The sequence below is a fragment of the Eretmochelys imbricata genome, chromosome 1, assembly GCF_965152235.1.
Source record: "Eretmochelys imbricata isolate rEreImb1 chromosome 1, rEreImb1.hap1, whole genome shotgun sequence".
Classification (NCBI taxonomy): Eukaryota; Metazoa; Chordata; order Testudines; family Cheloniidae; genus Eretmochelys; species Eretmochelys imbricata.
In genome coordinates this window covers 341,182,289-341,203,574 of record NC_135572.1, presented here as the reverse complement: position 1 = coordinate 341,203,574, position 21,286 = coordinate 341,182,289, and the positions used below count along the sequence as shown (strand labels likewise).

Sequence of the window (21,286 nt, the reverse complement as noted above, 5' to 3'; positions counted from 1 at the left end):
CATAGTTATAAACCAAAGAGAGTATAATTAGCATTCCAAACTGATACTATGAAGAGAAAAAAAAAAAGAGGAAAGGCAAATTTATCTATTTCAGTCCTATCTCTTGTAACAGGGACAAGTTTCCAGAAGCAGCAGGGAAATGTTTTAAAGCTAGTGACTCTGGACCACATTTCATAAATCTCCTTTTGTCTTTGATATCCTTAAAAAACTGTGAAAGAATTTTGTTGTTGTGTTCCCCATGTAGTGTTATACCATGGAATATGAAGAGAGTTTTTATTACCTCTGGCCTTAAATCTACAGATCCATGAGACTTGTGGATTATCTAGAAAAACAAAACAAAACAAAACAAAACCCCTTTGCATCACAGATGTATCCCCTCTGTCAGAAAACAAGCCAAGAATTCCTTAGAATATTCAGCTATGATGAGTCCATAAGGAGCTCCTCTGAGAAAAGCAATAAAGTACTGGGTGGATGTTAAATAATTTTTTTGTTTATTGACTGCAAAAATAATCCAGCAAATATAAAATAATTTAATTGGTGGAGAATTTGGGGTGTGCATTCTGTGGAGCCTACATTTTAAAGACATCTATTCTGTTTCCCAGAGTTTGATTCCCTCACGCCACCAAATTTCAAATAAAAGCCTGCAGTGTAGAGTACATTTGTATCTGTAAGTGACCACATATGAATGTATTTCTGTTTCTAACCACATTAAAAACATCTTCATTTATTGTCTTGGGCACCTTTTACATCATTTTAAGAATCAATACAATTAAAACCAACAACAAGCTCTCAGGAGGTCTCTTTAGGAGACCTTGGTTCAACTGCAGCAGGCTGTAGACTTCCCATGTGACCTTAGGCAAGTCATTTAATCTCTCTGTGCCTCAGTTCTCCATCTATGAAATGGGGATAATGATACTTCCTTTCTCTTACCTGTGACTGTCTTACCTATTTGGATTGTAAACTCACTGGACCAGGTGTTTCTCTTTTTATGGGTATGTACAACACCTAGCATAAAGAGGCCCTAGTTTCAGGAGTGAGTTCTACCTACAGGTAACACAGAGCTGTTTTTTGTCATTTATAAAAAAATGTTAAAATTGTTAGTGTATTCTACAGAAATAATTCTGAACACTACAGCTTCCAGTGGTGATACTCTAGTGTTCTGGACCTTGTCTGGAGAATGCCGTGGTATTCTGCAGAGGTTGGGGAGTGATGGGGGGGACAGAGGGAAGAGAAGCAGTGATCTGAGAAGTGGAAGGTGCATGTCAATAGGTTCACAGGACTAGTTCACAAAACCGTACAAGTGTTCAGATGCTTCTGTATACCTTGTGAGGCCTCCCTCGTATGACCCTCACTGTCCCGGGATTTCTTATTCCCCTTGATACCACTTTTTGCATCCAGCTCTGCACACATTTGGGGTCTGAGACAAAGCCCACAAGGCCTATCATTTTCTAACAAATCTTAGGAGAGGAGGCCTGTGTGGTGTAATGTATTATTTGTATTACTGTGGTGGAGTTTCCATCTCTTGAAGTCTTCAAATCAAGGTTTAATGACTGGTTGCCTTTCTGGAAGGTATGTTTTAGACAAACACCAGTTATTGGGTTCAATACAGAGGTAACTGGGTGAAACTTAATTGGCTTGTGATATACAGGAGATCAGACTATATGATCTTCTGACCTTAAACTAAATGAATCTGTAGATCATAACACTTCCCCAAACTGACCTAGACTTTGGAAGAAGTGAGGGAGTTGTTCTGAGATACTAGGCATGGTTCCATCTCTGATTAAAATATTTCCTCTGCCTGAATTTGCTCAGAGTGGTTGCTTTATGTGGAGTTAAACCAGGTGTGAGTATAGCCTGGGTATCAGTGCAATCTTACCATTCCAAGTGCTTATTCCTTTGAAAAGTATATTTTTAAAGTAGCCTTTTCCTATCTTTTCATCTCACTATTAGCAGATAAAATAATAATCTGTGAGTGGAATACTGACAAACCTTAATGTCAACAGTCACTTCCCACTGTTTTTTTTTAAAATGTTACCTGTGAATTTCCAAGCAGAAATCTTATTTTCGTTGATCTGAAAATGGTATCACCCGAAGTGGAGACATTTTTGTTTCCAGTTCTTAAAGTGCTAGGAAGTGAAATCATCAGGCTAGTCCACCCAGGTCATTGTTTCACATATTTTTCATCCATACAAAGTGGAATGAAACAAAATTCTATAGCATAGGTTAACTGAAAAGCCACTTGTGACATTTGGCCTTCCTTGCAATAATTGACACTAAGCGGCTGATCCTGCCTTCAGTGAGGTTAATAGCTAAATTCTCATTTACCTCAGTGGGAGCTGAATTCTATCCTAAGTGATGTTTAGAGCAGGAAACAAGTGATTTTCAAATTGGTGTTCAATGGAAAAGTGTTTAAAGTCTTTGGATATTAAGTGGGCACAGTTGTACTGAATTAGTACAAAATGCTTTGGTGCATGGATTTCCCTTCAAATCAGAGAACGTATATTGAGTTTCCTCCACTATCTGATGGAGAAGACCGCCAGCTGTAATGCAGGAGAAATTAAATGCCTCCTTATACACCTGTATAGTTAACTTGTATAGTCAGAAATCTTTTGGCAAACATTGGAATATTTAGCTTAATAACTTCTGAAAATCGGACTATTACAAAACATTATAAAATATTACTGTATAGAGTGTAGCAACAAAAACTGTACATTGAAAGTGATGACTCTTCAACCCAATCCAAAGAGGAAAAGCTGGATTGGTTGTGAATTATACACTTTTATATCCCCACTTGAATGATCTTGTGTTATTTCAGATACATTGGCCCAGTACACCCCAGCAGGCAGAAGAATGCACAATTAAAGGAAGAGATGCTGTAAGTATAATTAATTGCAAATTAATTACCTTTTAGTTACAGATGGGGTTGAACCAGTAACTTGGATCAAAGCATCCTTTAATTTTCGAGTGTTCAAAATCCTGATCCAATTCTTAATGTTGCTGTGTAGATTTACAGTTCAGATCCATTGAAGTGAGCTGTAGCTCATGAAAGCTTATGCTCAAATAAATTTGTTAGTCTCTAAGGTGCCACAAGTACTCCTTTTCTTTTTGCGGATACAGACTAACACGGCTGCTACTCTGAAACCTAGCATGACTATTGTTAGCACATTAAGTCACTGGTTTAATTGCTTTCAAGACTAAGCAGTAACTGAGCAGTGAACACACTGGCTGCTACCAGCACACATGGGTTTTCTTTGGAGGTTTCACACCTGGTAATGGACAGGCCTGGCACTGCTTAGTTCATGAGATGTAATAAGATTGGCATCAGGGTGAAAGCCATTTTCTAACGGACATTAATAGTTCTGTTTCTTCTTTTTCTCATGAAAGATCTCATTTAATAAGGAAGATTGAGGAAATCAGAACTTTCTTATCCCCACAAATCCATTTAAACCAAATCTCGCTATTTTCCCACCACAGCAATCCATTCCTTACTTTCTGACCCACATGCTGAAACTCTCATCTGATTCCTTATTAAGATCTATTTTAAATACTACAACCTCTTAACTTTAGGCCTCTCTGATATTAACTTAGCCATCGCCACCCCCTCCACAATGTGACTGCTAAAATTATCTCCCTCATCTCCTCTGTCATTCTGAACATATCACCTCTAGCCTTCCCTTCAAGTTCTGCACTGGCTTGAATAATGGCCTTGTCTCCTATCACATCTTCCCTCTTCATCCACTGTTGATTGCCAGTAATGCCAGTCTAGACACCCGATTGATTTTTCTTCTTCCATGCCTATCTCCCTGCCTTTGTCCATATTGCTATGTGCATGGAATATCATTGTATCTTGATTCACCACGCTGCAGCCTCTCTTGATTCTAATCTTTCCTAAAGACTACTTATTACAGCATACCCACAAGAAGCAAGTTAAATTAATAGTAATATATAAAATACACCGTAAGTTACATCCACCCCTGTGGTCTGCTATCCCCACACAAAGCCTGTGGGACTTTACTAGGGAGCAGTGCAAGGATGCCGGGGCTCACACCTATGCAGAGCTCCCATTTGGCATCAGAGACTGAAAATTCTTAGGGGCATAAATGATGTATATTTTTGTACAGCATCAAGTTCATTGTCAGAACCTAATGAATGCACTCGCCACTGAGGTAGCTAACACTGGACGAGAGGATTTCAAAAGGCCAGAGATACTTTTGAAGTGTGAAAATACAGCAAACAGTCAAGCGCAAACACAGCCACAACAAATATTGTCGGTGACACCTAGGAAGCTGTAAACATCAATGGTCAACACTAGCATGAAAAACATACTACTCATCCACCTGGGGGGCATGGGAGCACCAGTTTTGAGAAATTAACAACCAAGCTACCTCACTCCTTACACACCTGAAGCTGAAGTGAACCTTGCTGAAGTGGCTTAAATGTTCAGTAAACTTTTTTCAGCCCTCTTTTCACTGAGGGTACCTGCAATAGCAGGAGACTGGACTTGATGACCCAGGATATCTCATCCAGTTCTATATCCTATGTTCATTTGATTATGAGGATATAGATAGATAGATAGATAGATAGATAGATAGATAGATAGATTAGGAGAGATTAATGTCTGGGACTTTTCAACTTGGAAAAAAAGACGACTAAGGGGCGATATGATAGAGGTCTATAAAGTCATGACTGGTGTGGAGAAAATAAATAAGGAAGTGTTATTTACTCCTTCTCATAACACAAAAACTAGGGGTCACCAAATGAAATTAATAGGCAGCAGGTTTAAAACAAACAGAAGGAAGTATTTTTTCACACAACGCACAGTCAACTTGTGGAAATCCTTGCCAGAGGATGTTGTGAAGGCCAAGACTATAACATGGTTCAAAAAAGAACTAGATAAGTTCATGGAGGATAGGTCCATCAATGGCTATTAGCTAGAATGGCCAGGGATGGTGTCCCTAGCCTCTGTTTGCTGGAAGCTGGGAATGGGCGACAGGGGATGGATCACTTGATGATTACCTGTTCTGTTAATTCTTTCTGGAGCACCTGGCATTGGCCACTGTCGGAGGATGGGATACTGGCCTGGATGGACCTTTAGTCTGATCCAGTGTGGCCATTCTTATTTTCATGTTTTTGTGCTTTTGAAATCAATCTGGAAGCAGAAGGGGAAGGGGAAAAACATGAGAAGGACCTTTCTTGTGGTGATTTCTTCCCAATAAGAAGCAGGATGTACCGTGAAATCATAGGATAAGGCATATTGTCATAAGAACATAAGAATGGCCATACTGGGTCAGACCAAAGGTCCATTCAGCCCAGGATCCTATCTGCCGACAGTGGCCAATACCAGGTGCCCCACAGGGAGTGAACTTAACAGGTAATGATCTAGTGATCTCTCTCCTGCCATCCATCTCCACCCTCTGACAAACAGAGGCTAAGGACACCATTCCTTACCCATCCTGGCTAATAACCATTAATGGACTTAACCTCCATGAATTTATCCAGTTCTCTTTTAAACCCGGTTATAGTCCTAGCCTTCACAACCTCCTCAGGCAAGGATTTCCACAGTTTGACTGTGCGCTGAGTGAAGAAGAACTTCCTTTTATTTGTTTTAAACCTGTTACCCATTAATTTCATTTGGTGTCCCCTAGTTCTTATATTATGGGAACAAGTAAATAACTTTTCCTTATTCACTTTCTCCACACCACTCATGATTTTATATACCTCGATCATATCCCCCCTTAGTCTCCTCTTTTCCAAGCTGAAAAGTCCTACCCTCTTTAATCTCTCCTCATATGGGACCCATTCCAATCCCCTAATAATTTTAGTTGCCCTTTTCTGAACCTTTTCTAATGCCAGTAGATCTTTTTTGAGATGAGGGGACCACATCTGTACGCAGTATTCAAGATGTGGGCGTACCATGGATTTATATAAGGGCAATAAGATATTCTCCGTCTTATTCTCTATCCCTTTTTTAATGATTCCTAACATCCCGTTTGCTTTTTTGACTGCCGCTGCATACTGCGTGGAAGTCTTCAGAGAACTATCCACGATGACTCCAAGATCTTTCTCCTGATTAGCTGTGGCTAAATTAGCCCCCATCATATTGTATGTATAATTGGGGTTATTTTTTCCAATGTGCATTACTTTACATTGATCCACATTAAATTTCATTTGCAATTTTGTTGCTCAATCACTTAGTTTTGTGAGGTCTTTTTGAAGTTCTTCACAGTCTGCTTTGGTCTTAACTATCTTGAGCAGTTTAGAATTGTCTGCAAACTTTGCCACCTCACTGTTTACCCCTTTCTCCAGATCATTTATGAATAAGTTGAATATGATTGGTCCTAGGACTGACCCTTGGGAAACACCACTAGTTACCCCTCTCCATTCTGAAAAATTACCATTTATTCCTACCCTTTGTTCCCTGTCTTTTAACCATTTCTCAATCCATGAAAGGATCTTCCCTCTTATCCCATGACAACTTAATTTATGTAAGAGCCTTTGGTGAGGGACCTTGTCAAAGGCTTTCTGGAAATCTAAGTACACTATGTCCACTGGATCCCCCTTGTCCACATGCTTGTTGACCCCCTCAAAAAACTGTATTAGATTACAGAGTAACAGCCGTGTTAGTCTGTATTCGCAAAAAGAAAAGGAGTACTTGTGACACCTTAGAGACTAACATAAGCTCACGAAAGCTTATGCTCAAATAAATTGGTTAGTCTCTAAGGTGCCACAAGTACTCCTTTTCTTTTTTCTCTAAAAGATTAGTAAGACACGATCTCCCTTTATAGAAACCATGTTGACTTTTATGCAACAATTTATGCTCTTCTATGTGTCTGACAATTCTATTCTTTACTTTTGTTTCTTTGCTCTTGGGTGAATGCCATCTGGTCCGGTGACTTGTTAGTGTTAAGTTTCTCAATTAATTCCAAAACCTCCTCTAGTGATATTTGAATCTGTGACAATTCCTCAGATTTATCACCTACAGAAGACGGCTCAGATTTGGGAATCTCCTTAACATCCTCAGCCATGAAGACTAAAGCAAAGAATTCATTTAGTTTCTCTGAGATGACTTTATTGTTTTTAAGTGGTACTTTTGTATCTCGATCGTCCAGGGGTCCCACCTGTTGTTCAGCAGGCTTCCTGCTTCTGATGTACTTAAAAATATTTTGTTATTACCTTTTCGAGTTTTTGGCTAGCTGTTCTTCAAACTCCTTTTTGGCTTTTCTTATTACATTTTTACATTTAATTTGGCAGTGTTTATACTCCTTTCTATTTACCTCACTAGGATTTGACTTCCACTTTTTAAAAGATGCTTTTTTATCTCTCACTGCTTCTTTTACATGGTTGTTAAGCCACAGTGGCTCTTTTTTAGTTCTTTTACTATGTTTTTTTAATTTAGGGCATACATTTAAGTTGAGCCTCTGTTATGGTGTCTTTGAAAAGTGTCCATGCAGCTTGCAAGGATTTCACTCTAGTCACTGTACCTTTTAATTTATGTTTAACTAATCTCCTCATTTTTGCATAGTTCCCCTTTCTGAAATTAAATGCCATAGTGTTGGGCTGTTGAGGTGTTCTTCCCACCACAGGAATGTTAAATGTTATTATATTATGGTCACTATTTCCAAGCAGTCCTGTTATAGTTACCTCTTGGACCAGATCCTGCACTCAACTCAGGACTAGATCGAGAGTTGCCTCTCCCCTTGTGGGTTCCTGTTCCAGCTGCTCCAAGAAGCAGTCATTTAAAGTATCGAGAAATTTTGTCTCTGCATTTTGTCCTGAGGTGACATGTACCCAGCCAATATGGGGATAATTGAAATCCCCCACTATTATTGAGTATTTTATTTTGATAACCTCTCTAATCTCCCTTAGCATTTCATCGTCACTATCACTGTCCTGGTCAGGTGGTGGATAGAATCATAGAATCATAGAATATCAGGGTTGGAAGGGACCTCAGGAGGTCATCTAGTCCAACCCCCTGCTCATATCAGGACCAATCCCCAACTAAGTCATCCCAGCCAGGGCTTTGTCAAGCCTGACCTTAAAAATATCTAAGGAAGGAGATTCCACCACCTCCCTAGGTAACGCATTCCAGTGTTTCACCACCTTCCTAGTGAAAAAGTTTTTCCTAATATCCAACCTAAACCTCCCCCACTGTAACTTGAGACCACTACTCCTTGTTCTGTCATAAGCTACCACTGAGATAATAGATCCCGACTCTTATATTCTTATTAGAGCATGGAATTACTATCCATACAGATTCTATGGAACATGTGGATTCATTTAAGATTTTTATTTCATTTGATTCTACATTTTCTTTCACATATAGTGCCACTTCCCCTCTCTTCCCCCCCCCCCCCCACAACCTGTTCTGTCCTTCCGATATATTTTGTACCCCGGAATGATTGTGTCCCATTGATTGTCCTCACTCCACCAGGTTTCTATGATGCCTATTATATCAATATCCTCCTTTAACACGAGGCACTCTAGTTCACCCATCTTATTATTTAGACATCTAGTATTTGTGTACAAGCACTTTAAAAACTTGTCACTGTTTATTTGTCTGCCCTTTTCTGATGTGTCAGATTCTTTATCTGAATGTTTCTCATCTGATCTGGCCCATACCTTATCTTCTTTCATCCTCTCGTCCTGACTAAAACCTAGAGAATCTCTATCAGTTGACTCTCCTCTAAGAGAAGTCTTTGTCCGATCCACGTGCGCCTCTGCAGCAATCGGCTTTCCCCCATATCTTAGTTTAAAAACTGCTCTGCAACCTTTTTAGTGTTAAGTGTCTTCAGATTTGGACAGATTTAATGTTAAGTGTCTTCTGACTGGACAGAATCAAGATTATTCAATATTTTTCAATATTACCCAATATTTATTATTAATAATATTCAATATTATTTCAATATTACCCAGACTTGTGGAATTTATCTAACTGAGTCTGATTGTTGAAGCACTTGAGGTTTATCTATTATTCCCTCTCAGGAGAGGATGGTATTACAATCAAAGCCTCATTTCCCTTTGCTCACAGTGCTTTTACAGTTTATGATATTTTGTCCCCAGCCGCAGTCTTACAAGTTTCTAGGGAAGTTAAATACTCATTCTCTTATAGAAATATACAATGTTCTTCTGCTATAATAGTTCAAACCCCTTGAAGTTTACAATAATATTATTACAATCCCTGAGGCCATTACCGTGGAACACTGCAGTGTTTTTTCTCACGGGAATCCATGATTGATTATGAAATGCTCAATCATCAGTATTGCCAACCCCAAACAGTCAAAAACCAGGAGTCACGCCCCTCCAAAATTATGGGATTGACTTCAAACTCCATAAGATTTTTTTTTAAGTAAATTATGGGTCTTTTTCTTTGACTGTGGTGTCTGAGTCTTTAGTGTTTCTGTTTTCCAGCTCTTCTTTGCAACCATGAGGGCTAGAAATTTACAAAAACAATGAGGAGTCCGGTGGCACCTTAAAGACTAACAGATTTATTTGGGCATAAGCTTTCGTGGGTAAAAAAACCCACTTCTTCAGATGCATGAAGTGAAAATTACAGATGCAGGCATAAATATACCGACACATGAAGAGAAAGGAGTTACCTACCTTACAAGTGGAGAACCAGTGTTGACAAGGCCAATTCAGTCAGGGTGGATGTGACACATTCTTAGGCCCCTTACCTTTCACTGCCTCTGTTTTTTGTCTTTGCTGCCGCCTTTCCCACTTTGCTCTGAACAAAGCATATTATACATGATAAGATGTGTAAAAAGTTTTAATAGCCATCTCAGTATTTAGGTATTCCACACTTTTCTTCACCACCTCTTACTCTGTGACACTACAGGCCCCTTTTACAAGCTCTTAAGAGGTTATAAGTTCATCTTGTAGCAGTAAAACTTTAAGTATTGTAGTCATAAACACTATTGAAGAAAGCTTGTAAGAAACTAAATAGGACAACAGAATTGGGAAACCTTGTTCTTGACAACATGTGCACAACCTTAAACTTGGGCTAGGCTTTACTGATTTGGCTTAAACCAAAATAAAACTCTATTGCTTTAAATCCTGTGTCCGCTGCAGACATGCCAAATGCAGAAATTGGGCTTGTTTTTGGCTTAATTGGCTTGTGAGTTGCTTGTTGGCTAGTTTTTGGCTTATTGCTTGTTTGGCTCTTAGCCTGTTGCTTCTTTTTTTGATTGGCTCCTGGCAAGCAGGGGTAAGAGGGGCAACAAGGGGCATAGGGGGGAGAGAGTCAGGGGTGCACAGCGGGCCCACCACAGTCCCAGACTGCACGCCAGGGGGGATCTAGTCACATAGAGTGTTGGGGTTCTTAGGGATTGGCTTGTTTTAGCCTTGCTTTGAAAAGGGAATAGCTTGATTTTTGGCTTACTGTGAAAGTCGGGTGCTTATTTACTGTGTGAAAGTTGGCAACTGTGGACTTGGCTGGCCTGTGATAGAGGGTGTTTAGTTCCCCTCTGCATTTTTATGAGTCAGACATTAGTCAGAGGTAAGAAATATATTCTGTAACAGTGACTCCAGCTCCTTAATACAGTAGAGTAAAATGAGTAAAACATCTACAGATCTGTTAATAGATCTAGTGGGCATGTTAAAGATAACCTTCTCTGAAGACAGACTATATAATGTGTTTGTGTGTGTGATATCTCTAAACACCCTTTCACAAGAACATAACAAATATGGTTTAATAGGTTTACTTAGAAGTACATATAGCGAAGTTTATTTTTCTAATTTGCTGGATCTGACATTTCCCTCTGGCCCATCTACCATATATCCTGAGCCAGATTCTGGTCTCTGCTACACCAATATAAATACAGAGTAACTCCATAAAAGTCAATACAATGACTGGAATTACACAGATGTAAATAAGTATACATTTTGGACCATATATATTAGAGGAAGGAAGGATGGGTTCGTCGTTAGGACCCTGGGAATGAGCAGAGCTGGATTCTATTCCATGGGGGTTGCAGATTCATCGTGTAACATTGGGCAAATCACTTAATCTCCTTGTTTCTCTGTCTGTAAGAAGGGGATACCCTATCTCACAGGTATTCATTAATGCTTGTGATTTGTGCTCAAGTATTGCAGTGATAAGAGCTATAGAACCATACAAATGCAGGGCTGGAAGGAACTTGAAGAGCTCTTGTAATCCATCCTCCCTGCGCATAGGAAGGATTAAGTATACCTAGACCATCCACATAAGTACTTAGACAAGGGAAGTAGAGAGATTCCCAAGGCTCAGAGGAAGTGGGGTTGTTTTTAAATTATCCTGAATACTAAGTTTCTCCTCTTCTTTTAAAAATAGGACGAATGTGCAAACTACATCCGCGTCCTTCACCGGTACAACAGAACACACCTCCTGGCCTGTGGTACAGGGGCTTTTGATCCCCTCTGCACTTTTATCAGAGTCGGACATCCCTCAGAGGTAAGAAGTATATTCTAGAGCCAGGACACTATTCTGAGCTGTAGCAAACCCCTCCTATGGTTATATATAAGCACACAAATTAAAGCACAGTGGAACACTGAGGTTGTTGAAATGGAGGGATCCCAGGTCACACTGCAGTCTGTGCAAGAGAAGTGACGTTTCCTATATACCACTCCACATGCAAAGACCACTCACAATTGCAGTCCTTGCACTCTTTTAAGTGCAAGGACTGGTCCCTAATAATGTCTCCATAGTTAGCCACCCCTAAAGGAAGAAGTCCTACAGAATTTTAAGAAGTCCTATAGAATTTAGTAAGAGTAATAACCTTGCTATAGGTTTCTTTTTTAAACCATCCTCTTGAATTAGAGAATGATCTTTCTATAGGGTAGTTCAAAAACCTGTAGAAAGTTCTCTGTTGTTTTTGATAGGGCTTGAGAGCAATTATTATAGAATCATATTGATTTCTATAGAACCCTGTTAAATTCTATAAGACCCTTACATAAAAGTTGGTTGGAGAACTATGAGACCTAGCAGGCCACAGAGGGGAGCACACATTGATTTCTGTGGGACTGCTCATGTGAGTAAAGTGAGCAAGATTTGGTCACCAGACATCACCGTTATTAAGCAGTTACAAAATGACCATTTAATTAAGTAATTGCAGCCAAATGCCTCACTGACAAAGTGTCATCCTGATGTCATGAATGAGTGATGAATTGGTGAGTGATTTCCAGCCTTATGTAGTTGTGTAAATAGCTAATCTAACTGAAAACATATTTTGGAAAATTACATATAAGCTCACACGTTACTGTCATCTTGGAATTTGTTTTAGCTGAATTATATAGCACTTTTTGAGATAAAGGTGTATCAGTGTTTGCATCCTAAGTCTTTCCCCCCTGGGCATTTATAAACTGAATAATATATGCTTTTTGATGTGCCAGGAGATGCAAGCTCTCATCCCAGGATTGATATGTTTTTTTGTTTCTTTTTCAGTGTTTTAGTTTTGATCAAACACAGCTGGTGCACTTAAACATCTTCATGCCTTTTGTAAGATTTCATCTTTCCACAGAATGCTGTGGCTGTACTCTCTGCTGACTTCCAGCCTTTGCTACCACCTTAAAGGCAGTAGCACTGATTCTGATCTCTCTTACACCAGCATATCTTCAAGGAGTTCATTGGAGCTACCCATGGTTTACACTGGTATGAGTGAGGATATAGTCAGGGCTAATGGGATTGCAGAGGGTGTCAGTCGATGCAGAGGTTGATCCTAAGTCTATAACGTCAACATAATTCTCATGCAAGAACAAGGATTTTCTGCAGTCTGCAGGAATCTAGAACCCTGCAATTTCAAGTTTTTTAGCTCAGAGTTAAAATCAGCCTAAGGAATGGACGAGGACTGCTAACTATCCCTTTTATGTAGTATTTTACAGCTGAATTCAGAACATGTTGACCTCAATGGGTTTTGGATCTGGTTCTAAGTATCTGTGTGCAACTTATCTGCAGCGACATGTGGCCCCACTGAGTTGGGTGGCTTGATTTACCCACATGAGGACTGATCCTGCATTCACCGCCCACCTAAATTAACCACTGACCTCAAGCATAGTTTTTGAAATCCCCTAAACCTGAACCGCTCTTTAAGGACCTGGATGCCTTCAACTGGATGCTCAGGGTGTTCAGCATATTGCAGAATTAGGCTCTTGGCCAGCAAGCTGTGTCAAAATCACCAAGTTCCTCTAGGTTTTCATGTGAAAACTTGAACCATGTTTCTTTTTGTGTAAATCCATAAATCACTGAGAAGGAACCGTATCTCAAACTTTCCAGCAAAGCTGGGAGGAGTTTTGAGTATGTGATGAGAAACAAAACCAGTTGAGTTTTATTTTAACCCTCTTTATGAAAGTTCTGCACAGATCTAATCATTCCAAACCTGTTGAGAAGAGCTGAAAGGGAAGGGCCCACATTAAAAAGCTCACATGGAGCCACCACTCCACAGATCAGCAGCAGTGCTGTGAAAGGAGGCCCTGCTCCTAGAGCCCTGGTTAGTGGGAGGGCTGGGAATAAGCAACCAGACAAAGCCAGACTCTCGGGGTATGTCTACCCAGCAATATAAGCTTAGGCTAACCTAGGGATCGGCAACCTTTGGCACACAGCCTGTCAGGGAAAGCTGCTGGCGGGCCGGGACAGTTTGTTTACCTGCAGCGTCCCCCATAGGGGAGAAAAAGCTTAGAAATGAAGTTACAAGTGCTTTTCTTTTCATTTCCATATGCTGTCCAAACACTTCAGACTGTTTGCCAAAATGACTCAAGCTCTGCTATAAACAATCAGTGTTTATATTTCAAGATTGTAACCGTAATTCCAAGCAAAAAATAAAAAGAATTATTGAATGTTTTCTGTGGTTGGAGTCAAAGAAACTGAAAAAGCACTGCTGTTTCCTAGTGTAACTGTTGGGTGGGCTAGAGTTTACAACATCACCCTTCTCCTAGTGCCGAAGAACAGCTCCTGTATAAAAGCACAAGGAGACCCAGAATCAGGGCTGTCCTACGCAAGTTATCTAAGGGGAATATTAAGGGATGGGGGCAGGGAAGGTGGGGTCTCCTGAGGGGAGATATTGAGGGAAGGGGAAGGGGAAGGCAGTTCCCAGCCAGTGCTGCTGATACCAGTGTGTGGAGGGAGCCCAGACACTACCCCCTGCCTGGCGCTGCCCTTCCCTCTGCCACCCGCCCGGCGTGGCTTCTGCCAGGACTTGGGGCTTCCCTCCACCGCCCAGCTGCCCGACGCGACTTCTGACGCAGCTCGAGGCTTCCCTCCACCGCCTGCCCGCACACATGGGGTGGGGGTGATGGAAGCTCTGGCCAGGGGCCCTTGCCATGCACCCAGCTTTGAGCGGAGATTCCGCTCTCCAGTGCGCACGGCTCCCTCCCAGCACCCACAGCCCCACGCCAGCTCCTACCTTGTTCAGGGGGTGGAGAGAAGCCCTCCGGCCAGTGGGTGGGCTGAAGGGAGTGAGCAGTGGATGAGGGTGAGGGGCCAGGGGGCTTCTACCACTTCCCACCTTTCTTTAAAAATTTCCCACCCATGTTGCAGATTGGTTGTCCTGATTCACTCTGCACATGTGCAGCGAGGAAGACGCCAGGTGCAAACTTCACACAACCACGGCCAGCCTGCCTATGGGTAGGGACAGCAGAGTCAGAGCACAGCACAAGCGGAACAGCCCGGGCCCCGCAGCCCGGTGATGCCCCAAATTTTCAGGTGCCCCATGCAGCCCGTATGCTGCGTATGATTTTCAGCAAGGATTGCACAGGGTAAACCTCCCCACAATCAAGTCCGAAAAGAACAAAAGGAATTAACGTAATTCTTAAATTCCAGTTTTATAAAATCTTATGATAAATAACAAATGTCTTTAACATAACACAGTTACTTTATAATCCACATACATTATCTTCAGAGTTATAAACAAAGAAAGAAAGAAAACAAATCTAAACAGGTCAGTCTCCACAGAAACTTAGTGAGAAGGAGCTCACAAGTTTCAAAGGCTAAGTCTCATTTACAGCCTTTATATAGATGTTGGTGACCAATCTGCTGAGTCAAAAGCATTGCAACCCCATCTTCCCTCCACTTGCTTGTAGAAATCTTGAGCTGGAATCCATGCAGACTCTTCCTCCTCTTCTGTTGAGTTCACACAGTTAGCTAGTCAGCTAACTAATTAACTAACCACCACTCAGTTAAGTATATAGATTTTAAAAGTCCTGCTGCAAAATGCTTCAGAGTTAGGGGAAAACAGCCTGCTTTCTGCTTCTGTGGCTCAGCTTCTCGCAGCCCACTCAACCACATGGCCGTTTGTAAAGCAACTGCCCTCATTAGCTGCCCTCATGAAGTTCAGCTACAGGGAACCTATTGAGCATGTCCAAAACTACCACACCCAATTTGAGAAATTTCTGGGTGTGGAGTGCTAATTGTGTGGTCTGTGCGTCTAGCAACAATGAGTCAGACACAACTCACTCCTGTTTCCTTCCTCCCCCTCTGCTTCTCCATACAGTAGAACCTCAGAGTTACAAACACCTCAGGAATGAAGGTTGTTCGTAACTCTGACCAAACCGTTGTGGTTGTTCCTTCAAAAGTTTACAACTTAACATTGACTTACCACAGTTTTCAAACTTTACTATGCAGAAGAAAATTGCTGCTTTCCCCCTTTTTTTCAGTAGTTTACATTTAACACAGTACTGTATTGTATTTGCTTTTGTTTGTTTTTGGTTTTTTGTTTCTGTTGCTTTCTGATTTTGTATTTCTGGTTCCAAATGATATGTGTTGTAGACTCGTCAGTTTGTAACTCTTAGGTTCTACTGTAGATCTCTTAAAGAGATATCTCTCTAGTAGGCACATTGGTTACACTACAAAATTGAAATTAGCTTTTCTAATTATTTGAAACACAATTGTGGGGGGGGGCTATTTACATTAATGAAAGAAACATTGTTCACATTGCATATATTATTCTTGTTTTGAAAGTTTGGTTTTAGTTAGGAATGTGGCTACAAAAATAACATCCATATTTATTCTCTCTCAACTACTCAATGTCACATTTTCTCAGTTTACCAGGCAGAAAAAGATTATTTTTTTTCTAACTCCTTACCTTACAGTCTCAATTTAGGAGCTGCAACATTCAGCTGTTTTTTTTTTTCTGCATCTTACATCAGCACCAATGATTAAGATTTTTCAGTCAAAATTTAGCTGACAGTTTTGCTCATGATGACTGAGGCTGTGAGAATTCCTCACACATTGACTCCATGATGGGAACAGTAGCAAAATTGATGGATATTTTTGTTTAATCTTTAAATTAAGCAATTGGCTCACATAAACATAAACAGCAGACCTAGAGCCAAGTTCTACAAAGTTTACTCCCAGAAGTTACTCACCTGCATGAGATTTTGTGGAATCAGGCCTGTGTTGAGAAAGGAGCATTACTTTGATGTAATCAATGTTCTTACTAGAACCGCACAGCAAGGAACTATTTTCAAGGACCCATTCCTACCCTGAAGACAATGACAGTGAGGGTTCTGAGCACCTAAGAAGTTAAGGCCCTAAGTTAAGGTCATGTGAATCACAGAGAGTCACTGTCTTCTAACACTGAGAAGGGAACTTCATTAGAAAGAGGAAAATGGTGTTGTTTCTAAAACCATTCTGTATACCTCTCATTGCCTCATTGCTTCTCTTGCAAACCTTTCAAACCTTCTCTTTGCAAACTTCCTGCTACAGATGCAAAAAATCAGTGACCATCTCCTCAGCAGACCTGTTTAGGAAAAAATAAACAATCAGCTGATAAAAACAGAAAACAAAATAAACAAGAAAATAAGAAAAGAGGTGTTCATGACAATAAGCACAGCTCATAATCCTTCACTGTTGCACCGCTGTCACCTTATTCGTCCATCCCTCCTTCTCTCCCCTTGTTTATTGTCCCTTGCTGTAATATGCCAAATTTTGGTCCTAAAGTTACACCGGTTGAAGCCATGGGAATTTTGCCAATGAACTCAAGGGAGGCAAAATAAAGTCCCAAGGATGCATGGCCACATTCTGATCCAGCTAGTGTAAATCTGCGTAGCTCCGTGCAGTTACCCCAATGTCCACCAGCTGAGGATCTGGCCCTCAGTCTCAAAAGGTGTTGAGTGCCATACCTATGGTATGGTAGAAATAATACATTATTGAAGAGGCTAGGTTGTTATCTTACTGTTAGCCTGAGTAAGGAGTAACTGCACTGCCCAAGAAGCAGGGTGGGGACCAAATTATCGCTCTAAAAGTCGCAAGTTGAACCCAGCGTATTGCTTTCCTCTTTGGGAATGCACCAGCCTGGTACCTGGAATAGCTTTCTTCCCTCCTCCAATCCCCCATCTCTGCTTATCTGTGTGGGAGAAAGAGTACCAGCCCACTGGCAACTGCTCTCCCCATTGCATAGGGTCTGGCAAAGAAAATAGCAGGAGAGCATGGTGACTTCTTTTACCTTTCAGCTGGCTCAGACCCAGGCTCACAAGTAAGCCCAGTGACCAGACTATGTTCTCTGTATTTTTATTATCTCCTTATTATTTATTAGGGACATTTGTATGAAATCAGGGTCTGTGTTTCTTAAAAAATTCATCTATTCCTTCTGCTTATTTCCTACTGTTGTGTCTTACACACACACACACACACCCCATAAATCACCCATCGCATCACCACGATAGACTCAGCCATTGAGTCAACTGCACTCCCCAAACTCAACTTCTCAACTTAACTTTGCATAAACCTTAAGCTACGGGATTTGAACTATCCTTTTATTTGTGAATATTTGCATATTCTCTGAGGGCAAAAAGTACACAAACACTCAACAGGAATTTCTGCGCTATAAGAGAATTTAACACCATGATTACGTGCAACTGAAGCATCCAATAACAGCAAGGCAGTTGGATACGCCTTGGAATGTAACATTTAGCTGCAACCTTTGCACTCAGCAATTACAGAGAATGTTAGCCAGCCCAGTCGTTTTTCAAAGATCCATGGAAGTTTCATTCACTAAAACAGTCAGAATTTCTTTTATAATAGACAGTTAGGATCAGTGATTATTATTATTTATTCTCTGTAGATCCCCCCCATGAATTTCCCCCACTGAGGTGCAGAGACTATCCCCTGTGGGTGGGATGGATATTATAATTGGCATCCAACTAACTTTGATCCTGGGGAATTAAGGTAAAGGAACACCCACTGACATGAATGGAGCCATTTATACATCTCAGAGCTATTGTTCAGGCTATATGCATCTCCACTGAATATTCACTTTCATCTAGCTGAGAGCATCTCATTGAGATAAATGGGCCACTTCTCACTTTTCTGAGCCTGCTGTTCTGGTGATGGCTGTGTATGCTAGTGTACCAAGCTTGCATGCTCAGCACTCTCATGTATGGTGGGGAAACATGGACAACTTATGCTCATCAGGAGAAAAGGTTGAACAGTTTCCACCTACGCTGTTCATGCCAAATGGCAAGATAAAGTCACCAACGCAGAGGTTCTTCAAAGGGTAAATTTATTAAGTGTGACAGCCCTGCTCAAGCAAAGATGACTGTGCTGGCTAGGCCAGCTGAGTACGTTGGAAGATGGACATACACCCAAGGACATGCTATACAGGGAGCTTTCAGAGGGAACAAGAACAACAGGACATCCCAAACTTTGCTATAAAGACACATGCGAGCAAGATATGAAGGAACTGGAATTGATCCTGATGGATTTGAAATCTTGGAAGGTGATCGTAACAAGTGGCACCATTGTCTCCATCAGCCATTAAAAGTCCATGACAGGAGCTGGCTCCTCCAGCTTGAAGAGAAAAGAGCTGGTAGGAAGCAAGGAGCTCCCAACCAAGGTACATACATTTGCAATAACTGCCAAAGATCATGCAACTCTCAGATTGGACTATTCAGTCATGTGAGATATTGCGAACCATCTACATCATAGCCTGCAATTTCCACCATCTATCACAGAGGAAAGGATGCCAACCTATTCTGGTGATGGCGGTGTAGGGCATCTCCCCATGGTTAAGGTTAAAAGCTGCTTTCTGTATAAAGGATGACTCTTCAGTGCTCTAAAATCTGCAATCTTACATCATTTGTCTTGAAATTTTCTATGCTTCATCATGGGAGTGTAGGGTAGGGTTAGTGATTCAAATGTGGGATCACTTGAGTGGGGGGGAGCCAAGATAAAGCCCCCAAGAAAAAACAGTATTTTATTAAGGTCACAGATTCTGGCAACTTTGAAGTTTGAAACTGACCCCGTGCAGAAATCTCAGAATGAACTGTAAACATTCGGGGAAAATCTTCCTCTGTCTAGGTTTGTGGGTGTTTTTTGTTTGGTTTGTTTAAAAACTTCATGCACTTTGGAAAATCTTGGTCATAACTTCTTATGTAATCGTAAAAAGAAAAGGAGGACTTGTGGCACCTTAGAGACCAACAAATTTATTTGAGCATAAGCTTTCGTGAGCTACAGCTCACTTCATCGGATGCACTCCACTGAAAGCATCCGATGAAGTGAGCTGTAGCTCACAAAAGCTTATGCTCAGATAAATTTGTTAGTCTCTAAGGTGCCACAAGTCCTCCTTTTCTTATTGCGGATACAGACTAACACGGCTGCTACTCTGAAATATGTAATCATAGAATCATAGACTTTAAGGTCAGAAGGGACCAGTGTGATCGTCTAGTCTGACCTCCTGCACAACGCAGGCCACAGAATCTCACCCACCAACTCCTGTAACAAACCCCTAACCTATGTCTGAGCTATTGAAGTCCTCAAATAGTGGTTTAAAGCTTCAAGGTGCAGAGAATCCTCCAGCAAGTGACCAATGCCCCACGCTGCAGAGGAAGGCAAAAAAAACCCAGGGCCTTTGCCAATCTGCCCTTGAGGAAAATTCCTTCCTGACCCCAAATATGGCGATCAGCTAGACCCTGAGAATGTGGGCAAGGCTCACCAGCCAGACACTCAGGAAAGAATTCTGTAACCCAGGAAAGATAATAATTGCAAGATGCTTTGGAATCCTTCAGGAGGAAATCTACAGTGATGTTATACATATGTTCTAGTGTTTCTTTCATCAAAGTTTTGTGAATTTTATAAAAATAGTATATCATGATACTGCTATGTTGGTTTTAATATAAAATAATTATCTTTAAACACACTGAAACATGTTAGGTAATAGGCAACATTTATTAGACTCTGTCTCTAGCTTGGGTTATACCATCAAAGTCAAACCAATTGCGTTTATTTCTAAATCAAATTAATTATAAATTCAAGGATAAGCCATATTCCCAGTTCAAAGATGAAATACATAACAGATGAATGTAGTGATCTAATTATAATATTGGTTTAATTGCCAGTGCTTTATAATTCCAGGCTGCTTAGCAAAACTGGTACCAGCAATTACCTTTCCAAAAACATAGAATTACATTCATTAATAGGAACATACAGCTTTATTTCCTTTTTAGAATATCTTTATTACTTTGGCTCTGATGCATGTTGGTTTCCCAAATATAAATGTTTAGACAAATTGCCTTAAAATTAACTGCTTTTTTAAAAACAAATTACTGGATTAGGAAAAGAAAAGCTAGAATACTGATTTAGCTGTCCCTTTCAAGAGATACAATGGATGAGATGATGTCTGCAAAAGAAGATCCGACTCACTCTCTTCCAACAAATATGTTACATAATAAGAAAGCTAATTATTTCAGGCTTTGCTAAACACTTCTGAATTTCAAAAGGGACTAACAAGTCAAAGAAGATTTGTACTTGGCTGCTGGAGAGAAAAGAACAGGAATCCATTGTGCCTAAAATCAATTATTTCCTTCCAAGGAAAGAGCAATCAGAGAAGTCCCCTGCTCCCCTAAGGTTCTGTGAAAAGTTGAACAGGCATACCTACCAGACACCACTCTCCAATAATTAGCCTGGGAGAAGCCCTCAATACCAGGTTCAAAAGGTGAGGGAAGGAGAAGAAAATTTCCTTGGATGTCATCTCCCTATACACCAGCATCCCATATAATTATGTCATAGTTGCCTGCCTCAATTATCTACAAGACAATGGACAACACTCAGATATCCAACCCAAACACATTGCCAAACTCATCCATTTCATCCTCACCTATAACAATTTTATATTCAACAACAAACATTTTGTCCAAACCCTGGGTTCTAGGATGTCTCTCCAATATTCCAACCTCTTCATGGGCCACCTTGAGGAAGAATTTCTGGACAAATACACTACAAAGCCAATGATATACCTGAGATACATCAATGATATTTTCATCTTTGTGGACAGATGACCTAAACTGCTTCATAGATTTCCACCACAACTTCAACAACCACTGC

The 21,286-nt window shown here is 40.7% G+C and overlaps 1 protein-coding gene across 1 annotated transcript in view; it reads left to right on the top strand.

Annotated features, from left to right (window-relative positions):
• SEMA3E (semaphorin 3E) overlaps positions 1-21,286 on the top strand; it is a 229,390-nt gene that overhangs the window by 136,368 nt on the left and 71,736 nt on the right. Inside the window, exons 3-4 of the mRNA XM_077807878.1 lie at positions 2,816-2,875; positions 11,309-11,428. Of these exons, the coding sequence (XP_077664004.1) occupies positions 2,816-2,875; positions 11,309-11,428 (180 nt within the window). The remainder of the gene's footprint in view (positions 1-2,815; positions 2,876-11,308; positions 11,429-21,286) is intronic.